This window comes from Urocampus carinirostris, chromosome 16 (assembly GCF_059441175.1).
Source record: "Urocampus carinirostris isolate Australia breed hairy pipefish chromosome 16, RoL_Ucar_1.0, whole genome shotgun sequence".
NCBI classification, from domain to species: domain Eukaryota; kingdom Metazoa; phylum Chordata; class Actinopteri; order Syngnathiformes; family Syngnathidae; genus Urocampus; species Urocampus carinirostris.
The window spans coordinates 36,613,002-36,640,875 of NC_142364.1; the positions used below are offsets into that span (position 1 = coordinate 36,613,002).

Genomic DNA, 27,874 nt, shown 5'->3' on the forward strand with positions numbered 1-27,874 from the left:
CAACGCAATAACATACAGGGAACCGCCTTTTAAAACACAAATACAAGTAAAACAAAATTATAAATAATGTTGTCGCTATCCTTTGGACGCTTCGCCGTGGCTCTTTTGTACACAAACCAGAAACAAACCATAGCTTTTACAACGAAATTTTTTTACCGGAAGTGCTTTTAATGTCATATACATTTGGGGTGTGCCTCATAAACTAACGGGAGTGTTCGGTTCCAGGAGTGTCGCAGATGCCCGTAGAACAATTTTCTAATTCAATCTCGTCCCGGAAAGAAGTGCAACAATGACACAGGCACTCAGAGAAAGATTTGACAAATTCCTCCATGAGAAGAACCTCTTGACTGACACCCTTGCTAAAATTGAAGCAAAAACTGGAGTTAGCAGGACTTACATTGCTCTCGGTGAGTATGATAGAGATTGGAAATGACTGCATTGGCGAGTCATGGCGATGGCAGTCAACGCCGTTTTGACGTTTAAACACTTTTTACAAAAATTACAGCATGTTTCCTTGTTAATTTCAATCGAAAGATACTTAAACATAGACGTGGGTCATATGCGGAAGTATGTGTTTAACAGCTGTGGCGTTTTGTTCCAGCTGTCGTTGGCATCATCGCAGTGTACTTGGTCATCGGCTATGGGGCCTCCTTGCTGTGTAACCTCATCGGCTTTCTTTATCCAGCCTACATATCGTAAGTGGACCGGGCAATATCAAGGAGGGGACACAGTTACACCCATTTACTGAAAAGTAGTTACGAGTTACTAGTTACTTCATTTAAACTCAGTTACTTACCGTATTGAGCCTTTGTACACACACGTGACTTAACCACCTGACGACACCATGACAGAGGGTGGTAAACCGTAGTAACCAGTGGACGAGGCCATTAAACGGTAAACAACAAAAAGAGCTTTACAATTCAAGACCATTAGCAATGACCATCTACCCAGGTCTTATCCCTCGAGAGGGGTGACAGACAGCAAGACAAACACATACACAAAAACAAAGAAAATAAAAAAAGCAAGTAATGACTAGTCAAAAAAATCTTGTGCAGCTCTCAGATGAAGTGGCTCAACTTGCCGTAAAGCACAACAAGTGCTATTTAGAGATAACATTACCAATACTAGCTACCGGCCAATACAGTCTTTCCCCGACATATTTAACCTAATCGTCCAGTCTACCTGACTTTTAGTCCACAAGATATGTACCACGGGGGCAGAGTAACTGACTGGTTAGCGCGTCGGTGGCACAGTTCTGAGGTCATGGGTTCAAATCCAGCTACGAGCCTTCCTGTGCGGAGTGTACATGTTCTCCCCGTCCTTGCGCGGTTTTACTTAGGGCACTCCACAGTTTCCTCCCAAATACCAAAGACATGCATATCAGGTTAGTTGGCTGGTCCAAATCTTCCCTAGAGGTGAATGAGTGAGTCTTCTGTCTCTGTATGCCCTTGGACTGGCTGGCAACAACTTCAGGAGTCACCTGTCTGCTGCCTAAAGATAGCTGCGATAGGCTCCAGCACCCCCGCAACCCTACTGAGGATATGTACCACTATTTTTAAATAGAGTATCCCCAAACACCGGTGCTGATCATAAAGCTCATAAAAGTCTGGATGTTCCCCGCTCTTATTTTACTGGTCCTTGGCAATTGTTTTTGGCCTCGTGTTGTTTTTTTGCCCCGCATTTCTTGAAAAACTGAAAAATGACGTCTGCTTTTTCCGGCTTTTGACAATCCGTCGGAAAGCATAAAGAGCGATTGCCCGACTAGTCAATACTTTTTCAGGGTGATTCCTTTCCACAAATTCCATAAATTCATGGAATTTATCTAAAATGTCTTTAATTTAGGCTGATTGAATGATGGCTGCGTCGTCCTCCCTGTCATTTCTAAACTCCTCCTGCATGGCGGTGTGTGTTTTCGTACCTCTTTAATATCTCTTGCTTTGTTTTGCTTTGTTTCCATGGCCAGATAAAGTAACCGTATTTTATTTATAGTTGTATATTTGGCATGGATGCGAGTAGAAACAATAGGGAGAAAACCTCAACATAGTGAAATTCAGCATATTCCGGGCTGAAGACAGGCCACTATAACTCTACTCAGTTGTACTTTTTACGTAAATATTAATGTGCCTGCCCTTCAAATTATGACGCTCGGACAGATCGTATGTGCTCAGCATATATTTCATCATAATGCATCACAGGTGTCGTCGTCGTTGAGTCACTCAAGGCGCCTAAGGTAAGGTAAGGTAGTAGCGCCAGACTCGCTCGTGGGAGGCTCCGTAGTTCTCCGAAGGAGAGGGGGCTGCGACTGTCCTGTGCTGCAAGGCAAAATATGCCGTAATCATTACATTCGCAAGGCTTTAAAGCCAGGACCTTAACTTGGCCTTAGCAAGGCTTTGATGCTAGGTCCTTAGCCTTGCCTTGATGCTAGGTCCTTAGCTTGGCCTTGTTGTTTTTGGACTGTGGCTTTGATGCTATGTCAGTCCTTAGCTTGGCCTTTGCCATGATCTTTGATTTTTGCAATCCGGAGATGGAATAAGAGCTTGCTCTGTCCACTCCACGCATCGGCCCGGTATTGCAGTACCTCCGGGAACGGTGCATTCGCAATGATCGCAGCAAGGCTTTAAGGCTAGGACCTTAGCTTGGCCTTTTGGCTGAGAGTAAGTGTCCCGGCTCCTAGGCTTTGTAGCGTATTATGAACTGACCGATAACCGATAATGGATAATGAATAACGAAGATAGAACAATAACCCTTAAAACCCCCCCCCCTGTGCTGCCAGGCCTGACGGGGTGCGACCCAAGCAAACCAAGCAGACGAAGCCTCTAAAGTCCTTAGTACGTTCGGACAGGCCGGTGCATGATTTTAAGGAAGCCCCGTGGGCAGGTAGCACCACTGGCATTTGGACTGGGGGCCAGGGTTGCTCTCGAAGTCGCCCGCCCTAAGAAGAACAGAGAGAGGAGAGTAGAAGAGAGAGAAAGAGAGGGACAGATAGAAAGAGAGAAAGACAGACAGTGTAAAATGCAAAAAGGGGGAAAAGAGAGTGAGAGAGGTGGGGAGAGAGTAGGAAAGAGAGGGATAGAGAAAATGAGAGACAAGAGTGTAAAGGGGGAAGAGAGAAAAGGAGAGACAAAGAACAAGAGAGGACCAAGAAAGAGAGAGCGAGTCTGAGTGGACTGAGTTGGATTCGTAAGGCTCCCCCGGGAGAGAGCCCTTCGCAGGACATAACGGGAAGGTTCCTAGTCTTTGTCCTGCCATCACAGGTGTCAAACATGCAGGCCGCAGGACGGATCGGGACCGCCACAAACTGATTGAATATGGCCCGCGGGACAATTCTGAGAAAAGCGTAAAAAGAAAATAAGCTGCACTTTTTAAAATCTGTTCACTTGATGTCGCCAGAGCCAGTCGCCACTCCCAAAGCAACAGTATTTTTTTTCTCTTTTCTCTGTCTCTCTCTTTCTCTCCTTCTTTTTCCTCTCTTCCTTTTTTTCTTTTTTCTTCTCTTCCTATATTTGTCCTCTCTCTTTCTCCTTCTCTCTTTGTATTTTTTTATCTGGGTCTCTTTTTCTATTATCTTTCTCTTTCTGTCTGTCTGTCTGTCTGTCTCTTTCCCTTTCTCTTTCTCTCTTTCTCTCTTTCTCTCTTTCTCTCTTTCTCTCTCTCTTTCTCTTTCTCTTTCTCTTTCTCTCTTTCTCTCTTTCTCTTTCTCTTTCTCTCTCTCTTTATCTCTCTCTTTATCTCTCTCTTTATCTTTCTCTTTATCTTTCTCTTTATCTCTCTCTTTATCTCTCTTTCTATCTCTCTTTCTATCTCTCTCTCTATCTTTCTCTCTATCTTTCTTTCTATCTCTTTCTCTTTCTTTCTCTCTCTCTTTCTTTCTCTCTCTCTTTCTTTCTCTCTCTCTTTCTCTCTCTCTCTCTTTCTCTCTCTCTCTCTCCTTCTCTCTCTCTCTCTCTCTCTCCTTCTCTCTCTTTCTTTCTCTCCTTCTCTCTCTTTCCTTCTCTCTCTCTCTCTCTCTTTCCTTCTCTCTCTCTCTCTCTTTCCTTCTCTCACTCTCTCTCTTTCTTTCCTTCTCTCACTCTCTCTCTTTCTTTCCTTCTCTCTCTCTCTTTCTCTCACTCTCTCTCTTTCTTTCTCTCACTCTCTCTCTTTCTTTCTCTCACGCTCTCTCTTTCTTTCTCTCACTCTCTCTCTTTCTTTCTCTCACTCTCTCTCTTTCTCTCTTTCTTTCTCTTTCTCTCTTTCTTTCTCTCTCTCTCTCTCTTTTTCTTTCTTTCTTTCTTTCTTTCTTTCTTTCTTTCTTTCTTTCTTTCTTTCTTTCTTTCTTTCTTTCTTTCTTTCTTTCTTTCTTTCTTTCCATCCTCCCTCTCTTTCAATCTTTATCCTCCTTCTTCTATCTTTTTCTTTCTTTGTATTATTATTTTTCCCTGACATAGAGCATCTGGTATGTTAGATTTGAGTAAACATCTTTCACCAGCTTGTGTGTGTTTGTACACTTGTGGGTGTAACTGTGAGGATCCGACCCCACCAAAACCCATTAATGTTGATGTATTGACAGAGTTGAAAGGTCATACTAAAATGGCAACCCCCTCCAAAATTTGAATTCCACCCAGCCATTATCTGTAGAATCCTCACCAGTGTCATACCACTTCATTTCTGATGTGATCATTAATGTTAAGCAGTTTATTTTACACTATCTTTGCAGTATTTTACTGTTGTGCTAGATTTGTGGCAGCCTGAAGCAGTGTTCAGCAACCTTTCTGTACCATGGATCAATTTAATGTCTGACTACTGTATATTCTCGCCGCCTGGCACAATAATAACATTAGAATTAATATCAATAATATGCCCTATTCCACTGTGTAATCACTAGACCACTAGGAATCCAGATGACGTAGGAAAAGACATTCGATTTCATATCATCATCACACTACTGTGGAACCTCGGTTTTCGAACGCCTCTCAGTTCGGACAAATCGGTGTTCGACCAAAAATTTCGAGAAATTCTTGCTCGCTCTTCAGTCAAAAAATTGGAGTTCGAACGCCGGTACGCTAGGGTGCGATGCTGAGCGGCGTACGGGTGTTTTAGCCCCTAATTATGCCTCCGAAGAATGCCGGTGCAAGCAGGACAGGCGAAAAAAAAAAACTTGTTCGTCCAACTATTGCCTTTAAGAAAGACATAATAGCTAAATATGAAAGAGGTGTACGAATTTCCGATCTTGCTAGTGAATACAGCATGGCTAAATCTACTATCAATACGATAAAAAAGAATAAGGAGGCTGTGAAATCGAGTGATGCGGCTAAGGAAGTTAGCGCTATAAGCAAGCAACTGCCGCAAGTTTTGGAAGAGGTTGAAAAACTTTTAATGATTGTTCTCTCCCCACCGTCCACCACAAAGGTAAGAAATCCTATTCATAATCCTTTTTTTAAATTTTTACACGTTCATGTTAGCGTAATCTTTCGTACGGAAGATTACGCTAACGCGAACGTACGATTAGCCTGGGTTAGCTTCATGTTTACGTTGTTGTTAAACATTTAGGGTGTTGGAAAGGATTAAAACAATTTTACATTACTTTTAATGGGAAAAACGATTTTCCGTGATCGACCAAATCGGTTTTCGACCAGGGTTCTGGAACGGATTATGGTCGAGAACCGAGGTTCCACTGTATTTTTACTCACGATACCATGTTGTAAAACATTCTTTTGTCTGAACTCTTTCACATAGTGCTCCATTACAATGAGCCAGTCTTTAAGGCAGGGGTCTCCAACCTTTTTCAAAGGTCGATCTACTTTTTGCTACTTATTGGTGCAAAGGGCACCCAGTTTGATATACATTTAAAAAATAACATATTTTCTAATACTTACTAAGTTGTTACTATGTTATTACCAGGTTACTTACTAAGTTGTTACTATGTTATTACCAGGTTAATTATTGGAAGTAGACAGAAGACAGATCCAAGACAAAAATAGAAAGCCATCACGTTGGAGACCTCTGTTTTAAATAAGGGGAAAGTAGGACTATACCGTGGAGCAGCTACAAGCTTTGTGTTTCTCATAATACCCAGCAAAGTCAAATGTAGAATGAAATTGTTTGTGTTATTGGCGGCAGTAGCTTGGGTAGAGCTCTTGTATTGAAAAAGAGAGGGCTCAGGTTTGATCCCCGCCTCCTCCGAGTAATCTGTCCAAGTGTACTAGGGCAAGACAATGAACCCCTAATTCAACCGATAGCCAGGTAGGCGCCTTGCATGGCTGACTCCGCAATCGGTGTGTGAGTGTGTAATTGGGTAAGTGTGAAGTACACTGTAAAGTGCTTTGGGAGGTTTTCAGTCACTTGAAAATCGTTATATAAATACAGTCCACATTTATTGAGAAATATCCGCAGGTATACTTCATTTATTCAATTCTTGAAGGGAAAACTAAATTGAATACATTTGATAAGTACATTCAGTGATCAACTACAAAGTCTGCATCAAAAGAAACAGTTTTAACAACTGATGTTTGTTGCTTTTAACGTTGTAACTACTGACGTTTGTTCTTCAGACAGCACAATTAGAATTTTAAATATGCTTATCAGGCACAGCCTGGCATCCTGCTCAAGCTCTCTTTTACAGCGAAATATCTCGGTTCATGGATCCCTTAACCACCGTATGGGTCATCAGGGTACCAATGAAGATCAGCTCTGGACAGCCATCTCCCCTGGCCTGTTTTTGAGTTGTGGCAAAGTTAGCACCAATCCATTCCTTGATATTGTGAGCCCAGTACTTTTTCAGCCTTCCTCTCATCCCTTGGACTGTGCCCTGCAGAATTATCTTGGCCAGTCCCGATGATCTTGTGATTTAACCGTACCAATGAAGTTTCGGTCTGCACACAGTTGACAACAGTTCTTCGTAGGGTCCAATTTGCCCTCAGGTGGTGTTGCGCACTGTTTTGTTTGTCACATGGGATAAAAAGCGGATTCTTACAAGTTTCCTTTAGCATCACATCTCCAGGGCGTGGATTTTCTTTTTTAGTTTTGCTGTGAGAGCCCATGTCTCGCAAGCGTAGAGTGAGGTGGAAAAAAACATAGCTTTCATGAGTTTGATATTTAATTCACTGCTGTCTTTATATCCCTCCAGATGTGTTTGGGTCTGGAAAGTCCGGCTGTGGTTTTAGCTGTCCTGTCTAGGATTTTAGGTTCTGACCCCTCTTTTGATCTACCAAGATCTATTCATATAAAACTGTATTGGCATGGATGTTACTTGAATCGTACAGAGGGAAGTCAGACTCCGTTTTGTTCAACTGATTCTGCTTTACAAAATGTGCAAGTAGTCTTTTGATTGGCCATATCCAGGCTAAAATGCTCCTAAACTTTAAAAATTTTAGTACTATTGGAGCGGTTAATGCTGCACCACCTGAGGCCACAGGTCCGCCACGCCATCGACCCTCTGCAATTTGCCTACCAGGACAAGGTGGGAGTGGAGGATGCTATAGTCTACATGCTACACCGATCCCTCTCTCACCTGGACCGGGGCAAGGGTGCTGTGAAGATTACATTTTTGGACTTCTCCAGTGCCTTCAACACCATACAGCCTCTGCTACTTAGTGGTAAACTGACAGAGATGGGAGTAAGCTCACAACTTGTAGCATGGATTACGGACTACCTGACCGGCACACCCCAGTATGTGAAACCAGGTTGGTGTACATCGGACACTGTGGTCAGCAGCACGGGATCGCCGCAGGGGACCGTGCTCTCTCCGTTCCTATTCACCTTGTATACGACGACTTTCAGTACAACTCGGAGTCCGGCCACGTGTAGAAGTTTGCTGATGACACTGCTATTGTGGGATGTATCTGAAGTGGGCAGGAGGAGTAGTACAGGAAATTGATTCAGGACTGTCCAATGGAGCGATGCTAACCACCTGCTTCTGAACACCACCAAGACCAGGAAGATGGTGGTGGACCTCAGGAGAAATAGAAATCACCCTGTTCCTGTAACTATCAAAGGAGAATGTGTAGAATTTGTCCAGACCTACAAATACCTGGGTGTAGAGCTGGACAATAAACTGGACTGGACTGCCAACAGAGAAGCTCTATGCAGGAAAGGTCAAAGCGGAGTATACTTCCTCAGAAGGCTGGCGTCCTTCAACATCTGCAAAAAGCTCCTGCAAATATTCTATGAGACTGTGGCAAGCACCCTCTTCTATGCGGCAGCGTGTTGGGGAGGCAGCGCCAATAATAAGGATACCTCTCGTCTTAATAAACTGGTGAGGAAAGCGGGCTCTGTTGTGGGCACAGAGCTGGACAGCCTGACAACTGTAGCTGAGAGACGGGCACTGAAAAAGCTGCGGTCAATCGTGGACACTTCATCACATCCACTACACAGCGTCATCTCCAAACGTAAGAGCAGCTTCAGCGACTGACTGCTGTCACAGTCTTGTTCCACGGACAGACTGAGGAGATCATTTCTTCCTCATGCCACGAGGCGCTTTAACTCCACTCGGGGGAGTAGAAGACCACATTAAACCCCACCCCCACATTTGCATATTACCCTATTTTTGTTACAGTCTGTATTTTATGTAGCACTATTTAAATACTCTATATCAACACGTTATATTGGGTATTTATTTATTCAAGTCAGTCAAGTCATGTTGGCTGCACAGATCAAAGACTATTGCAAACTATTATTACAGACTATTATGACACATTCTATTTCTTTTATTTCATTATTTATTTTATTTTCAACACAAGGATACTGCTGGAAGTGTGAATTTCCCTACGGTGATGAATAAAGTATCTATCTATCTACTTTCAATTGATGTTTGTTACTAGTTGAGACAGAGACGCTATTGCGCATGAGGGACTTTAGATTCTAATCATGTAAGATGTTTCACTCTATTAGAAAAGAGTGTCTGGCGAGAAAAGTCTACAATGATTTCCATTGAGGCAGCACGACGACTGGGTGGTTAGTGCGCAGCCCCACGGCGTAGAGGTTCGGAGTTCAAGTCTAGCTTTTGCAGCCTCCCCGTGCGGAGTTTGCATGTTATCCCCGTGCCTGAGTGGGTTTTCTCCAGGCACTCCGGTTTCCTCCCACAATTTAAAAACATGCATATCAGGTTAATTAGCCAGTCTTAATTGTCCCTAGGTGTTAATGAGTGAGTGAGTTGTCTGTCTCTTGTGTGTCCTGTGAATGGCTGGCAACCAGTTCGGAGTGTCCCCTGCCCACTGGCCGAAGATAGATGGGATGGGATCCAGAACCCCCCGCGACCCTACTGAGGACAAATGGTCCAGATATTGGATGGATGTTCATCAGGGGTCTCCAATATGGTGCCTGCGGGCACTATGAGTAAAATATATTTTTTTAGTATTGACCGACTCTATTCAACCCTACTTCAATAATTAACTTGGTCATGACATAGTGACTACATAATAGTAACATCTTTTAGAAATCCTTGTCAAACTGGGATTGGCTCAACACCCCCGCAAGCCTACTGAGGATAAGCGGTGCAGATAATAAATTGATGGATTTCGATTGTGGACTATTTCTTTGTATAATTATTGTCGACAACATCGACTAATCGTTGAAGCTCTGGACTGAACACCATGAAATCCAAGAAAGTAATTCTTGACAAGATAGCACCCATATTCACGCACCATCAAAGGAGACTGTGTAGAGAGAGTACACTCAGGGGCGATTTTAGGTTTAGAGCTGCGTCTGGCTGTGAGTCTCTTTCTTTCTCTCTCTCTCCCTATTTCTCTCTCCAGAGATATAATGATTTATTTGTCATATTAAATAAAGTACGACTAATTAAAAATGTCTTTGGTGCCCACTTTGTCCCTGTTGTTACCCAGAAATGATACTACTAAACTACTTCAAAAATACTATAAAATAACAATGATATTTAGTCCCAAATTTAGTGCTTAAAAACTGTATTAGGTAACACTATAAGAAATACTAAAGAAATACCAAAATAAACACACAAAATACAACTCAAGTAATATGACAAAATTCTACGAATATATTACGAAGATTATACTACGACAATACTACAAAAATACAACTGCAGAAAAACTAAATAAATACTAGAAAAATAAAACTACAGCAATACTACAACATTATGGCTACAAAAATACAGATACAGTAACTCAACAGAAATACTACAAAAATTCTAATAGAATCTATCTATCTATCTACCTTGGCCATATCCCTCAAGAGGGGTGACAGACAGCAAGACAAACACGTACAATAACAAAGAAAATAAAAGGGGAAAAAAAAGAAGCAAAAAGCACACACAAATTTTTTTGGACCATGGCCAATCCAATCCGCAGTTCATTGATTTGACAATTAATTAGTATTCTATCCATCTACCCATGGTCATATCCCTCAAGAGGTGTGACTGTCAGTAAGACATACACGTACACACACACAAAAACAAAAAGTATCAAAAAACAAAAAAATTCACGATGGCCAACCCAAATGCCCAAACACCCAAACGAGTTCGGCACTTCAGCACCTAAGTTGGTCATGCTTTCGTCCCTCCAGATGAAATGGGACACCAGAAAGCGGCCATGTCACTCGGTCAGGGTGACACAACACACTCTTTGTTCAACAGCACGGCCCGACAGCTTTCACTGCTTTACCCCTGCCGCATTATACGGGTGCCCAGCCCATCCTTAAGAACGCGTCCACAATCCCACCATCTTTTCACAACACCTCTCCACTCCTTCCTATCACTAACAAGTCATAACACCATCCATCCACATCAATCGCGGCCTTCCTCTTGGTCTCCTTCCATTGACTTCTGCTTTATAGATCCTCTTCAACATTCGCTCCTCATCCATCCTCTCCATGTGTCCAAACCAACCGAGTACTCTCTTATCAACACGCTTGCTCAGTTCGCACTACTCCAGTTTTGTCTCTCACAATTTCATTTCTCAGTGAAATGAAATGAAATGATCTGCATTTATATAGCGCTTTTCAAGTCAATGACTTCCCAAAGCGCTTTACATTGTGCTTCACATTTCCCAATAGCGGCCGTGATCTGTGCAGCCATGTAAGGCGCTAACCTGCTTATTGGGGGTATTAGGGGTTCAGTGTCTTACCCAAGGACACTTCGGCATGTAACACGGACAAGCCGGGATTCGAACTGGGATCCCTTAATCCTAAAACGATCGCTCTACCTCCTGAGCCACTGCCGCCCCAGTCTATCCAATCTTGTCACTCCTAACATACTCCTCAAACACTCATCTCATCAGCTGTACCGCTTATCTTTATTAGGGTCGCGGGGGGGCTGGAGCCCATCCCAGCCATCTACGGCCAGCCAATCGCAGGGCACACGGGGACAGACAACTCACTCATTCACACCTAGGGACAATTTGGACCGGCCGATTCAACTGAAATGCATGTCTTTGGAATGTGGGAGGAAACCGGAATGCCCGGAGGAAACCCACGCAAACACGGGGAGAACATACAAACTCCTTACAGGAAGGCCGGTAGCTGGATTTGAACCCACACAGGAGGTTCCCACAACCTCAGAACTGTAGCGCACACGCGCTAACCACTGCACCGCCGTGCTGCCCTGCCTCAAACACTTCATCTCAAAAACATTCAATTTCCTTCTTAAAATCTGCGTTCAGGCTCCAAGTCTCTGCATCATACAACACAGTCGGCACAATCACACTCTCATACAGTCCCCTCTTAACATCCATACTCGTACTCTTGTTGCTCATCACTCTCCTCAGAGCACCCAAAACCTTGCTTCCTTGATTGACTCTGTGCAATACCTCGCACTCCATTCCACCAACTGCAGCCACAAGTACCTAAAGCTTTCAACTTCTTCCAGACCTGTCCATGCAACCTGATTTCTAAGGTCACCTTACTCTTCCCAACATTGACACATAACTTACGCCTATCACATACTCTTCCAAACTCCGTTACCAACCTTCTCAATGTTTCCTCAGAATCAGCCACAAGCGCTGTGTCATCTGCAAACAACAACTGACTTACCTGCCACACTGTTCCATCATCTCTACACCTCTGCCAAATACTCAATTCACCTCTGTCACCATGCCATCCATGTACACATTAAACAGCCATGGTGACATCACACACCCCTGTCTCACACCAGTCAGCACAGGGAACCACTCACTTGTCTCACTCCCTACTCTTACACATGCTCGGCTGTTCATATAAAAACTTTTCAATGCTTCCAACAACTTTCCACCCACTCCATAAATTACCATCACTTGCCACAACGCCTCTCTATCAACTCTGTAATACGCCTTTTCCAAGTCCATGAAAGCCAAATAAACATCCTTCCCTTTTGCAAAATATTTCTCACACACCTGTCATTCTGCAAACACCTGATCCACACATCCTCTTCCTTTCCTGAAACCACTCTGCTCCTCCATCACCACCTAATTTTTTCTTTCTCTCACTCTCTTAATCAAGACTCTTCCATACAGCTTACCCAGCACAGACAACAAACTGATACCTCTCGAATTGCTACATTCATACTTATCACCTTTACCCTTATACAATGGCACCACACATGAACTACACCAATCAACAGGAACCACACCACTTAAAAAGCATACATTCAACAAGCGTACTAACCAGTCAATCATAGCTGTGCCGCCTTTTTTCAGGCATTCAGCTGAACAACCATCCAACCCAGGTGCCTTCCCCCTTTTCATTTCTTTCACTGCCTCTTTCACCTCCCATGTTTCCACAGGCTTCACATTTAAATCACCCAACACGGGCATTCTCTCCATACCATCGATCGCCTCGACTCTCACTTCTCTCCCATCCTCCACATTTAGCAACTCCTCAAAATACTCTGCCCATCTCGTCCTGACTGCACTACCGCTGACCAGCAATCTACCATCCTTATCTTTCACTTTATCTTCCTTTCCAGACTCACTGTTTCTTACTCTTCACTTCTTTCCAGAACACTTTTCTCCTTTTCTCAAAGTTCACTCCTATTTTTCGACACCATTCATCATTTGCTTTCCTTTTCGCTGCTCCCACTGCCACTTTTACCAACCTTTTGGAATTATTGGAACAAAAATTCCAATAAAATAAAAATAAAATATACTGCAGAGAACTTACAATGCGTGTTATGATCAAATGGACTGAAACATATTTGTTTTTTTTTTTCGTTTGTTTTTTTTAAATGTAGCACTTTTCATCATATTTTGGCCTATTTTGTCCTTTATCAATTAACAGAGTTTTAAAAACGCTATGGTTTTTCGGGTGCTTGGATTGAAAAATTGAAAACGGGCTAGTTACACCCATAACCACACTCCTTTAAACTCCTGGGCGCGCACATCTCCAATTATCTCTCCCGGTCTGCCAATGCCAGAGCTGTGGTAAGGAAGGCTCAGCAGCGAGTCCACTTCCTGAGAGGCTTAGGAAAAACAACCTGGAACAGAAGCTGCTAGTGCTATTCTACAAAGCTACAGTGGGGAGTATTCTCTCATACTGGATCACAGTGTAGTTTCCTAGGAACACAGTTGCAGACAGAAAAACCGTACTGAGTTTCATCAACACAGCCCAGCAAATCATCGCCTGCGCTTTGCTATGTTCGGAGAATATTGCCGGCTTGCGTTACCTCATCAGAGCCAACAACATTATTGTAGGACTCCGCTCACCCTGGCCACAACCTCTTTTACCTGCTACCCTCTGGAAGATGCTAGAGGTCCATTATAACAAGAACCAATGAACATGCAGTTTTTCAGTGAATGCTAATAAGGTGTAAAGTTTTGACATTTGTGTGTCTTTGTCTGCAGCATCAAGGCTATAGAAAGTGCAACCAAAGAAGATGATACAAAATGGCTGACTTATTGGGTGGTGTATGGACTTTTCAGTGTGGGAGAATTCTTTGCAGACATCTTCCTCTCCTGGTTTCCGTTTTACTACATCGGAAAGGTAATGGTCTTGTTTTTGTGATTCCCTTATGGGAGCTTACTTGCTTGGACCAATAACTAGAAATAATGAAGAAAGAAGTCGAAAGCAAGTCAACAGGTAATCGTTTCAACACTTTAGCTGGAATTGCTTGCCAGTTCAGTGCTGAACATGGTAAGGTAACCCACTACAACAACTCAGGAATGGGGAAAAAAACACTTTTTGTTATTTAATGATGCTTCTATCCATTTTTTTATTAAAAAAAAGTTAAACTACTGTAAATTCTGGACTACAAGCTGCTACATTTTTCTACATTTTAAACACTGCATTTAATATATGATGTGTCTTTAGTTTGGGCTGGCTTGGCAAGGCACAACTTGCCAACAGTACTGCAAGCACTAACAAGTGGCTACAAGCTAACGACTACAAGCCAACGATTACATGCTAACGACTCCTTGCTAACGCTACACATTAGGGCTAAGTGCTAAGACCACATGCCAACAACTACATGCTAAGGAGTAGATGCTAACAACAACATGATAATGACCACATGCTAATAGCCAAATGCTAACGGCCAAACGTTAATGGCTACATGCGAACGACAACATGCTAACAAGTAGATGCTAATGACTACATACTAATGGGTAGATGCTTAAGGCTACATGCTAACGAGTCCATTATAACCATTACATGCTAACACGCTTTTTCAAAATTATTTTTTTCATTCATTTTTTTATTACTGTGTTATAATTGTTATAATTATATCTACACGGTGTAATAACAGTGTTATTATCATTACTCTAACTACATTAGCTAACGACCGCATGCTAACAACGACTTGCTAACAACCACATGCTAAATAGGTTAGTAATACGATTTCAATGTCTATCCATGTTGTATTTTTGGAGTAGTGTAAAATGACAGCTCAGTTGGATATCAAAAAAATGTGTGCGAGTCATTAATTTTGGTGGTACACTGATTTACAAGGAAATTTGAAAGTGGCACTCCTCACCGAAAAGGTTGCTGACCTCTAGTCTATATCATGGTACTTCAACACTTTTTTTTTTTTTTACAAAATGACTTAAGGCATTTTTTTCCCCAAAACTACTTTCCAAAAAATGCACTGATCAAAAATGAAGAACTATGGTTTTGGCATGGGAAAAAAAAAGTTACAACAGTCAGCAATTAGTATTGCATGTACAGGCCTCTGCTGTGAATTACCTCAGCACGTCTGCAGCCACAGGATACACTAGTCTCTCACACTGCTCTGGTGTGATTTGGGTCCATTCTTCTTCCAGCCTCCTCTACAGTTCGGTGATTGTAGTGGGTTACCTTAGCACTGAACTGGCAGCACTTACGTTCAGCACTGAACTGGCAAGCAATTCCAGCTAAAATGTGGAAACGATTACCCGTTGACATCCTCCACAGTGACCTGTCTCTTGCAATTGTCTTCCGTGAACGACCAGCCTTCTTGGGTGACTTGAATGAATTTGTACTTTTGTAAGGGTTGAATTTATTTGAAAACACAGATTTGGAACAATCAACTTGTCTTGCTATGGCTGATAGGATCATCCTTTTCCTTTTCATTTAGACAACCATTTTCAGTCACTTTAAGAACGGCCCACCATCTTGCAAAATCAGTGCAACTGGCAGATAAAGATAATCAAGGAAATTAGCACCATGTGCTAGGTTAGCACTAGTGGGAGGCACCTGAAAGTGTTTTTTTTTTTTTTTATTGGTTCGTTTATGTCAAAATATTATTTTTTTTGTTGAAATCCCTTTTCCTTTTTGTGAAAAAGTGGTGCAAGTAGCATGGTATAGACACAATGAAATATCCTTAAACTGTTGGGCAGTGAAGATGGCATTTTTTCAGAATTATTCAATTATTTGTAAATTGTTGTCTACTTTTGATCTTCATTGTACATGCTAAAACTAATTACGAGCTTAGGAGTACATGATAATTATAGAGCTGACCGGTACCGGAGTTATAACAACCCAATATGCCGTCATAGTTATCGGCACAATCGAAAAATTATAACAGATAACGATAAAACCAAATGTGTAACGCCAATTCAATTAATATTGACTGCTGCATTAATCGCGGCACAATGTATAACTTTGCTGTCCTTGACATTTCCCCGCTGTTTTTTTTTAAATGGATGTGAATGGGTTCATTTTTATGGCTGTTTAAGCTTGCGGCTTAAAATTCGGTGCAGCTTGTACCAAAAGTTGAGTTCCTTCCTTAAATTTGCGCATGTGTCTTATAACCAGGTGTGCTCCCTGGTCTGCAATTTACCGGAATATGTTTTTTATAAAGTGTCAATCACTGTTGTCGAACATGCGTCCCACAGGCCAGATTGGGCCCACCAAGGTTTTTATCTTGGCTCGCGCGACAAATCCCGGAGGGGCACAAGAGAAAAATCAACTGCAGTTTGAAATATGTCTACTTGATGTTGACAAAGCCAAAAACCTTTGGCAAAGCAATTGGAGCTCTATTGCTTTCTCTCTTTTTCCTTTTTTCTCTTTTTCACTCTTTTTTTCTCTTGCTCTCTAGTTTGCTCTCTTTTTTCTCAATTTATCTCTTTCTCTACATTCCTCTCTTTCTCTCTCCTCAATCCTTTTTACCCTCTTTCACTTTCTCCTTTCTCTCTCTTTCTCATTCTCTAATTCTCTCTAGTTTCTCTTTTTATCTTTTGATCTCTCATCTTGTCAAGTCAAGTCAAGTCATTTTTATTTGTATAGCCCTAAATCACGAAGAGTCTCAAAGGGCTTCACAGATTATTACACTATATTACACAGACTATTTTTTCAGCTGACGAGAAGAGTAGGTTATTCATATGCTATGGAGTAGAAGTGAGTTTTAAGTTTAGATTTAAACATTTCCACTGAGGTTGCAGATCGGATCTCAGGGGGAAGAGCATTCCACAGCACCGGTGCCCGGATGGAGAACGCTCTCGAACCAGCAGAACACTTCTTTGCTCTTGGGATCACCAGAAGACCGGCACTCTCAGACCGTAGGCTTCGGACCGGGACGTAGGGGCAAATCAGATCTGAAAGATAAGAGGGAGCAAGTCCATGTATGATTTTGTACAATACTAAGAGAACCTTGAAATCACATCTATGGCTAACTGGGAGCCAATGCAGGTTAGCCAAAATCGGTGTTATGTGATCGTACTTTTTTGTCCTAGTTAAAAGCCTCGCTGCGGCATTTTGTACCAGCTGAAGTGACTTGATTCTAGACTTCGGGAGACCAGAGAGTAGTGCATTACAGTAATCGAGACGGGAGGTGACAAACGCATGAATTATAATTTCCGCATCAGACTGAGACAGTATTGAACGGATTTTAGCAATGTTACGAAGATGGAAGAAAGCGGTTATAGTAGTTTTCTTTACATGCATTTCAAAGGATAGATCAGGGTCAAATATGACACCTAAATTTTTAACTGAGTCACTCTGTGTGATGTGACATTTGTCAATGTTCACAGCAGTTTTTGAGAATATATCACGGCATTTAGATGGACCAATGACTAACATTTCGGTCTTTTCAGAGTTAAGACGCAAGAAATTGAGTGACATCCACTCTTTTATCTCAATGAGGCAGGCCTCCAAATTTCCACAGTTTAGTGTGTGAGATTCCTCCAACGGAAGATATAGTTGAGTGTCGTCTGCGTAGCAGTGGAAGCTGATATTGTACTTGCGAATAATATCACCTAATGGAAGCATGTAAATACTGAAAAGAAGGGGGCCAAGCACTGAACCCTGCGGAACACCGCAGGTAACATTAAAGGGCTCAGATGTCATTTCACCATATTTAACACAGTGCGTCCTATCTGAAAGGTAGGATCTGAACCACGAGGGGGCGGTTCCTGAGAGACCAATCCATTTTTCCAACCGTTCTAGTAGGAAATTGTGGCGCACTGTGTCAAAAGCAGCACTAAGATCCAGCAGCAGCAAAAGTGATGAAGCGCCAGAATCCATTGCCAGTAGGAGATCATTTGTTACCTTGATCAGAGCTGTCTCAGTAGAGTGGTTAGCCCTGAATCCTGATTGCATGGATTCAAAAAGGTTATTCTCGGATATGAAAACATTTAGCTGCTGTGCCACTACTTTTTCAAGTACTTTAGAGAGGAAAGGTAGGTTTGACACAGGTCTATAATTACTTAAGATTTCTGGATCAAGGTTGGGTCTTTTCAGTGTGGGTTTAATAACGGCGGACTTAAAAGCTGCTGGAACTACACCTGAGGAGAGTGATATGTTTATAATATTTAGAACTGAAGGTCCAAGGACGCCAAAAAGACTTTTATTAAGTGAACCTGGGAGCGGGTCGAACCTGCAAGTTGTCGGTTTGGCCGCATTCACCACCTGTTTGAGATCATCAAGTGACAGTTCACTAAAACGGGACAATTTCCCAGGACAGCCACCCTGTCGTGCATCTGTAGATTTCAGCCCTTTTGTATGTGTGGTATTAATAATTTCTTTAGCAATTTCTTCCTGTATGCATTGAATCTTCTTAGTAAAGAAGACCATTAAGTCATGAGCAGAGTGCGTCGAACTATCTGCAGTAGTCTGTTGCCTTGTAAGCGATGCTACAGTTTCAAAAAGTGCTTTGGGATTGTTCTTTTGAGACGCAATCACCTTCGAAAGATAGGCCGATTTTGCAGAGGCAAGGGCCGCTTTATACTTTAACAAGCTGTCACACCATGTTTGATGGAAAACCTCAAGCTTGGTAGTGCGCCATTTTCTTTCCATTTTCCTGCATTCTTGTTTAAGGGTTCTAGTTTCATCAGTAAACCAAGGCGTGCGTCTTTTAGGACGTGATTTTAGCTTCATGAGCGCTATTGAATCCAGGACACTAGTCAGGGTGGTATTGAAATCATTTATGAGTGAGTCTATCGGGCCATTGTATGAAGGAAAGGACGCAACTGCTCCAGGAAGTAGTTCAAAGAGCTCAGAAACTGTGCCAGTGCTTATATTGCGTCCGCTAAATCCTTCAGCTTTTTTAACACTACTTTTAGCTAGCACCTCAAATGTAACTAAATAATGATTCGAGATAACGGTAGTACGCGGTAACACCATGATGTTTGAGGTTAAAACTCCTCGAGTCAGAATCAAGTCTAGCGTGTTCCCATCTTTATGGGTTGGCAAATCAACCAGTTGATTAAAACCAAATGCATCAATTAGAGAATTAAACGCAATAGTAAGTGAACTGAGTGGGGAGTTCATATGAATGTTAAAGTCCCCCATAATTATAATTTTGTCTGCATAGGTTACTAGTTCAGACAAAAGTTCAGCAAATTCGTCTAAGAAAGTTGTGTACGGCCCAGGTGCGCGATAGATAGTTATTACATAAATTGACAATAGAGAGGACCGCATCACAAGAGCCTCAAACGCCTTGTAATTATTAGAGGTACGAGGATTAAATTTGAGCGTTTTTTCAGAAATGAGCGCGACACCGCCACCCTTTTTTGACGTGCGTGCTACATGGCTACTCTCGTAGTCTGGGGGAGAAGCATAATTTAGCGCTAAATACTCATCCGGGCGTAACCAGGTTTCACAAAGACCCATACAGTTAAGTTTATAATCACGAATAATGTTATCAACAAGTAAAGCTTTTGGAGCAAGCGATCTAATATTTAACAGACCAAATTTTAGCTTTGCTGAATCATTTGACTTAGCTGAGCTCTTTGTAGTCTTTGTCGAGATCTTCAAAAGATGCCGCGGTTGTTGCTTTTCGTGCGCGCTGAGTGTAAAGCTTCGGTTGTCCGGCGAGGAATGAATGGTGGAATTAGTTACATCCTCGCGTCCATCTTGCTTAGACTTCGCACGCTTCACACATCTACCTGCACGGCAACCACGCTTCTGTTTTCTGTCCTTACGGCGCCCCTGTTGTCGTTTATTAAGAGGAATAGCGGTCCACAAGGATGCCGGATCTCTTTGAAGTTCGCTCGGTATATCATAGGCGGTATAAAAAGTGCCCGAAAAGTCGAAATTTAGACGCCCACCCAACCAAATAAGTTCGTCCCTACTGTAAGTGTTTTTGGCCACACATGTGTCCAAAAGTGAAAGCAAAAAAGAGGATGAGGGTGAGTTCCTCACAGATGACTCACTTATTTTAAAGCAGGAGTCTCGAAGCAGCTTGATAGTTTGAGGCCCCAGCCTTCTCTTCTTTATTTTTTGAAAGTTTTTTTTCTCCTAGTTTTTTCTCGCTTTCTATGTTCTCTCTTTCTCTGTTCTCTCTTTCTCTGTTCTCTCTTAATTTCTCTTTTATCTTGTTTTTTATTTTTCTTATTTTCCTTCTATCTGTCTCTCTTGTTCTCTCTCCCTTTTATCTACTGTTTGGCCCCGTGAGAATGTTCTTTCTAGCATACTAAAATGAGTCTGACACCCTGGTGTAGTTTCTTTTGGGTAGAGTCACATCCTGGGAGGTTTTGAGGCCAAACTGTACTTGACTTGTGTTTCTACTAGTGTGCCTTCCTGGTCTGGTGCATGGCTCCAACTCCTTCCAACGGTTCCGTCCAGATTTACAATCGCATCATCCGGCCCTTTTTCCTCAAGAATGAATCCAAGATTGATGATGCGGTAAAAAACATCAAGGACAAGGCCTCAGAAGCTGCTGACAAGTTCAAGGATGAGGGTGAGTTCCTCACAGATAGACTCACTTATTTTAAAGCAGGAGTCTCGAAGCAGCTTGATAGTTTGAGGCCCCAGCCTTAATATAAAAGTCTAAAGGGACAGTGTATTATTAAGCGCCTCCTGGTGGAAAGAATATAACTGATTACAAAAACAAATAGTAATTTAAAAAAATAAGCAAAAATACATTAACTATGAATTACAATGAAGAAAATACATATTTGAACACCCTGCTATACTAAGAAATTATGGAGGGGTCTGAAATTTTCATTTTAGGTGAATGTCAACTGTGAGGGAAATAAACTAAAAAGAAAAATCCAGAAATCACAATGCATGATTTTTTAACAATTTGTGTGATACAGCTGTAAATACGTATTCGAACACCTGAGAAAATGAATGTTAATATTTTGTACAGTAGCCTTTGTTTGCTACTGCAGAGGTCAAACGTTTCCTGAAGTCTTTCACCAGGTTTGCACACACTGCAGGAGGGATCTTGGCCCTCTCTTCCACACAGATCTTCTCTAGATCAGTCAGGTTTCTGGGCTGTCGCTGAGAAACACTGAGTTTGAGCTCCCTCCAAAGATTTTCGATTGGGTTCAGGTCTGGAGACTAGCTGGGCCATGCTAGAACCTAGATATGCTTCTTCTGAGCTATGCGTTGGTTTTCCTTTCTGTGTGCTTCGTGTCATTATCCTGTTGGAAGACCCAGGCACGACCCATCTTCAATGCTCTGACTGGGGGAAGGAGGTTGTTCCCCAAAATCTAACAGTACACGGCCCCAGTCATCCTCTCTTTAATGCAGTGCACTCTTCCTGTCCCATGTGCAGAAAAGCAACCCCCATGCTTCAGAGTCGGGATGGTGTTCTTCAGATTGTACTCTTAATTCTTCTTCCTCCAAACATGCTTAGTGGAATTGTGACAGTCAGTGCTATTATAAATGCTAAAATGCATAAAAAAATAACTATTTACAATTCTATTTGAACCAAATTAAAGACAGGTCTTCTGGAAAAAAATGTGTAAAAAAACAGAAATTAAAACAAGTAAAAACAAAAAGGGGCTCATGGGCTCACCACCTGTAGGAGGGGCCAAAGGGGTCGGGTGCGCAGAGAGCTGGGTAGCAGCCAAGGGATGGGTCCTTGGCGCGACGATCCCCGGCTACAGAAACTGGCTTTTGGGACATGGAACGTTACCTCTCTGGCAGGGAAGGAGCCCGAGTTGGTGCGTGAGGTTGAGAAATTCCGACTAGATATAGTCGGACTCACCTCTACGCACGGCTTGGGCTCTGGTACCAGTCCTCTCGAGAGGGGTTGGACTCTCTTCCACTCTGGAGTTGCCCGTGGTGAGAGGCGCAGGGGCATATTAATTGCTCCACGGCTCGGCGCCTGTACGTTGGGGTTCACCCCGGTAGACGAGAGGGTAGCCTCCCTCCGCCTTCGGGTGGGGGGACGGGTCCTGACTGTTGTTTGTGCTTATGCACCAAATAGCAGTTCGGAGTACCCACCCTTCTTGGGGTCCTTAGAGGGTGTGCTTGAGAGCGCGCCCCCTGGGGACTCCCTCGTACTGCTGGGAGACTTCAACGCTCACGTGGGCAATGACAGTGAGACCTGGAAGGGCGTGATTGGGAAGAACGGCCCCCCTGACCTGTACCCGAGTGGTGTTTCGTTATTGGACTTCTGTGCTCGTCATGGTCTGTCCATAATGAACACCATTTTCAGACATAAGGGTGTCCATATGTGCACTTGGCACCAGGACACCCTAGGCCGTAGTTCGATGATCGACTTTGTCATCGTTTCGTCGGACCTGCGGCCGCATGTTCTGGACACTCGGGTGAAGAGAGGGGCGGAGCTGTCAACTGATCACCACCTGGTGGTGAGTTGGCTTCGATGGTGGGGGAAGATGCCGGCCCGACCCGGCAGACCCAAGCGTGTTGTGAGGGTCTGTTGGGAACGGCTGGCAGAATCTCCTGTCAGAAGAAGTTTCAATTCACACCTCCGGCAGAACTTCGCCCATGTCCCGAGGGAGGCGGGAGACATTGAGTCCGAGTGGACCATGTTCCGCGCCTCCATTGTCGAGGCGGTTGATCGGAGCTGTGGCCGCAAGGTAGTCGGTGCCTGCCGCGGTGGCAACCCTCAGACCCGTTGGTGGTCACCGGCGGTGAGGGATGCCGTCAAGCTGAAGAAGGAGTCTTATCGGGCCTTCCTGGCCTGTGGGACTCTGGAAGCAGCTGGCAGGTATCGGCTGGCCAAGCGCAATGCGGCTTTGGCGGTTGCCGAGGCAAAAACTCGGCCATGGGAGGAGTTTGGCGAGGCCATGGAAGCCGACTTCCGAACGGCTTCGAGGAAATTCTGGTCCACCATCCGACGTCTTAGGGGGAGGAAGCGGTGTGCCATCGACACTGTGTATAGTGCCGATGGGGCGCTGCTGACCTCGACCCGGGACTTTGTGAATCGGTGGGCGGAGTACTTCGAAGACCTCCTCAATTCCACCGGCACGTCTTCCTCTGGGGAAGCAGAGCCTGAGGACTCTGGGTTGGGCTCTCGTATCACTGGGGTTGAAGTCACCGAGGTTGTCAAAAAACTCCTCGGTGGCAGGGCCCCGGGGGTCGATGAGATCCGCCCAGACTTCATTAAGGCTCTGGATGTTGTGGGCGTGTCATGGTTGACGCGCCTCTGCAACATCGCGTGGACATCGGGGACAGTGCCTCTGGACTGGCAGACTGGGGTGGTGGTTCCGTCTTTAAGAAGGGGGACCGGAGAGTGTGTTCCAACTACAGGGGAATCACACTTCTCCGCCTCCCTGGTAAGGTCTATTCAGGGGTACTGGAGAGGAGGGTCCGCCAGGAAGTCGAATCTCGGATTCAGGAGGAACAGTGTGGTTTTCGTCCTGGCCGTGGAACACTGGACCAGCTCTATACACTCTTCAGGGTCTTTAAGGGTGCATGGGAGTTTGCCTGTCCGGTCTACATGTGTTTTGTGGACTTGGAGAAGGCATTCGACCGTGTTCCTCGGGAGGCCCTGTGGGGGGTGCTTCGGGAGTATGGGGTACCGCACAGTCTTATCCGGGCTGTGCGGTCCCTGTATGCCCGGTGCCAGAGTCTGGTCCGCATTGCCGGCAATAAGTCGGATTCGTTCCCGGTGAGGGTTGGGCTCCGCCAGGGCTGCCCTTTGTCACCGATTCTGTTCATAACTTTTATGGACAGAATTTCTAGGCGCAGCCTTGGCGGGGATGGAGTCCGGTTTGGGGGCCTCAGCATTGCGTCACTGCTTTTTGCAGATGACGTGGTGCTGTTGGCTTCCTCAGCCCGTGATCTTCAGCTCTCGCTGGAGCGATTCGCAACCGAGTGTGAAGCGGCCGGAATGGGGATCAGCACCTCTAAGTCCGAGGCCATGGTTCTCAGTCGGAAAAGGGGTGTATGCTCCCTCCGTGTCGGGGAGGAGGTCTTGCCCCAAGTGGAGGAGTTCAAGTATCTTGGGGTCTTGTTCACGAGTGAGGGTAGGATGGAACGGGAGATCGACAGACGGGTCGGTGCAGCGTCTGCCGTCATTCGGACCCTGTACCGGTCTGTCGTGGTGAAGAGGGAGCTGAGCCGAAAGGCAAAGCTCTCGATCTACCAGTCGATCTACGTTCCTACCCTCACCTATGGTCATGAAATTTGGGTCATGACCGAAAGAACTCGATCCCGGATACAAGCGGCCGAAATGAGTTTCCTCCGCAGGGTGGCTGGGTTCTCCCTTAGAGATAGGGTGAGAAGCTCAGTCATCCGCATTGAGGTGGCTCGGGCATCTAATAAGGATGCCTCCTGGACGCCTCCCTCGGGAGGTGTTCCGGGCATGTCCCACCGGCAGGAGGCCCCGGGGGCGGCCCAGGACACATTGGAGAGACTATGTCTCTCGGCTGGCTTGGGAACGCCTCGGGGTCCCGTCGGATGAGCTGGAGGAAGTGGCTGGGGATAGGGACGTCTGGGCTTCCCTTTTAACGCTGCTGCCCCCGCGACCCGACCTCGGATAAGCGGAAGACAATGGATGGATGGATGAAAACAAAAAGCAAAAGATAAGCAGTCTGTAAGATTGAAGGATTGAATGCCTTCTGCTTCGGAGCAATCGATATTTTTGAAGTGAGTCCAAATTTGCCTTATTTTGCTGCTTTTTATACTTGCAGTACTTTCTTTCTTGTTTCTTTCTTCCTTATCTAATTTCATCATTGCCCAACACCAACTGAGCCCTTTCCGTGTTTGTAAACAAGTGTGACTTAGCCAGGCAGAATTCATGTCAAATCATAGCAGCCCATTGACACAAAAAGATCCTCGATGGGAACAGCTCAAACTAACTCAAGTATGTGCTAGCAGCAAGATAGCCACTTTATTTTAGTCATCAAAGCCGACAAAAAAACGTTCTTTTGATCGGTGCTGGATTCCTTCCTCTGAAGGTACTGTAAAAAATTTAAAAATGGCTTTAAATGTGGCTGAAAATTGCTTAAATTTGAACCTAATTGCTTAAATTTGAACCCTAAGTACATTTTTTAGCGAGTAGGTCCATCCACTTCATTTAATGCCAGGTCTTAAAATGGGTGTGTAGACATTTTCTACAATATGTCACAAAAGTCAGTACACCCCTCACCATTTCTGCAGGTATTTCATTATAATTTTTAATAGAACATCACTGAAGAAAAATCACTTTGACACAATGAAAAGAAGTATGTCAACAAAGGCCATGGCTTACTAGAGAGCTATACTCTGGTCTCATGAGATGAAAATACATTTATTCGGCTCGGATGTTGTGAAGCATGTGGGTCGGCAACCATGTGAGGAAAACAAACATGTTTGTGTCGTGTCTTAAGTCAAACATGTTGTTAGGAATGCCATGGTTTGTGGCTGCATGAGTGCAACTGGAATTGAGGAGTTGCATTTCATTAAGGGTAACACAAACTTGGGAATGTACTGTGGAATACTGGAGCAGTTTCTTGCCGGAAACTGGGTTGCAGGGCAATGTTACAGCCTGACAATGACCCCAAATACATCTAAGATGACCACGACTTCTCTAAATGGGCTAAGGTCTGGCCAAGCATGTCTCCAGATCTAAACCCGATGGAACATCTTTGGGGCATTCTCAAGCGAAAAGTGATCAACCACAAGATCTTAAGCTCTGTCATGTTGTCATGGAGGAGTATTCCAGTGGCAATTTTCTTAGGCTCCAGTAAAATCAATGGCTAGGAGGATTAAGGTGGTTCTGCACAATGATGGTGGCTACACAAAATATTGAACTTCAGGAACTTTTACTTTTGTGTGTACTCACTTTGGTTACCAGGGGTTGGTTACTAATGGTTATATATTACGTTTTCTAGGGGAACATTTTTTACACTGCATTATAAGCTATTCATGGACCTTTCATTGTGTCAAAGCAATGTTTTTTTCAATGTTGTTCAAATAAACATTATGATGAAATGTCTGCAGAAATTTGAGAGGTGTACGCACTTTTGTGACATACTGTATCTGACTTTTGTTTTACCTGTGTGTATATATATATATATATATATATATATATATATATATATATATATATATATGCATGTGTGTCTGCCCACAGCCAAGAAAGCAACGGCCAACATTATGTTTGAGGAGAAGAAGAGCTCCTAATATCGGGATCTCCATGCTGAATTGTCTGTGCAGCTGTTCCAAAAATATTGTTGCCTTGTTGTTTTATTTAATGGATTATCTTTTGGGTATGTTCCCTCAAAGAAAATTCCCTGCTCACTTCACCTGTTTGACAGGTGCTTGGCCTTGATCCTGAATGAAATGAAATAAATAAACACCTAATGGAGTGGTCTGTTTTCTTCCAGAATGTGACTATCATTTGTATTATATCTATCCATACACATTTGTCAGATTAAGATATTTGGCGGCGTAAAACACGGGTGTTTGAAATTCGGAGTTCAGCAAAAAACTTAAAGAAAATGGATACCATAAATTCCGGACTATAAGCCGGTACTTTTTTCCGAAATTTTCAACCCTGCAGCTTATTCAGAGATGCGGCCAATTTATGTAAATTTTTTAACGGCTGCCAGCGGCGCTCGAGTATTTAAGGTAAGATTTAGACCGGTGGAATATATAAGCCGAGGAAGATCACAACTTCTGAGCGTAAACATACCCTCATCGTGCAAATTGCACAAAGTAAGGCTCATGACGCAGCTTCCAGGTCAAAAGCAAACAGGCATATCGTTGGGGTGTATTGAAGTAAGGGAGCGTGGGAAGACGTCATCACAAGGTTTCTTTCCGACATTGAGAAAGACAACTTAGATGTTATTAACAAGGAGGAAGATGCGGATGGTATACCGTGATTCTTTTGAATACAGCATTTATTTCCCTAACAGACTAATTAATGTGCAGGTATGCATGTTAGTAGCGTGAGCCTACCTCCCAAAGGCACGGTTTAGGATGAAAGTTATATTATTATTATTAAAGCTTTGAAAACTCTCTCGATGTACCGTCTTTCTTTGTAAATATGTGTAATATGTATTTGCAACTGTATATTTTTGTAATGTATTTATTTGTATTTATTTGAGACACTTATTCTGCATGAGCAAATTAAAAAAGAGGGGCGGAGCAAACGCGGGCTGATGGGAAAGTGGGGACCGGTAAAGGTGAGTTTTTGTGGACACGGCGGACAATAATGAATATATATTTTTCCCACCCTTACCTTTGGAAATATACACTTTTTTTCCTTGGATTACTATAAACGGGCACCCAGAATCTGCAGGTCTGCAACAAATTTTAAGTACCTATATCATTTTACGTTCATTTTGGGCGGCTGTAATTTTTGGACTGTGTGCTTCAATGAAGGACATTGGGTTGTGGAACCCAGAAGGGAGAGGACCCACACAGAAGGGAGAGGACCCACACAGAGGTCTGGAAGAATGCTGCTTGGGAGGGTGGGATGGCAGAGCTATGCCCTTGCACAATAGTATTGCCCTTTACACGCTAGTTAACTACTGTTGAAAGAAAATAACTCTGAAATTGTTTAATTGATGTTGAAAATATCAGGAAAAAATGTTAAAACGTCATATCGTCACGTCATATTGTCAGATATAAAAAAATTGTGAATATGGCTGTTGAGATTGTCGTGTTTGTTTTGCTGCTGTTGGTGTCGGTGGATTTGTTCAGACCGAGGACAATCGACTTTGGCCTGGACGGATCTATTGACACTAACAAAGATGTTATATAATGAAATTGTGAATATGCTTGATTGCTAATAAGATTTTCGAGAAGGGTTGTTCAAACCTCACTTTGTGTTTGCTGTTAAAAACGTCATATTGGAATATAATATTGTGAATGTGCTTAATTGCTATTGAGATTGTCATGATTGTTTTCTGTTATTAGT

At 43.4% G+C, this 27,874-nt stretch overlaps 1 protein-coding gene and 1 pseudogene across 1 annotated transcript; both read left to right on the forward strand.

Annotated features, from left to right (window-relative positions):
• Positions 1-101: 101 nt before the first annotated feature.
• reep5 (receptor accessory protein 5) lies at positions 102-26,317 on the forward strand. Its single transcript, XM_088355386.1, has 5 exons — positions 102-407; positions 602-695; positions 13,758-13,896; positions 20,338-20,506; positions 26,084-26,317. Exons 1-5 carry the CDS (start codon positions 290-292, stop codon positions 26,131-26,133), a joined length of 570 nt encoding a protein of 189 aa, XP_088211512.1. The 5' UTR covers positions 102-289; the 3' UTR covers positions 26,134-26,317.
• LOC148351230 (U2 spliceosomal RNA) lies at positions 2,481-2,600 on the forward strand (annotated as a pseudogene).
• Positions 26,318-27,874: the final 1,557 nt, after the last annotated feature.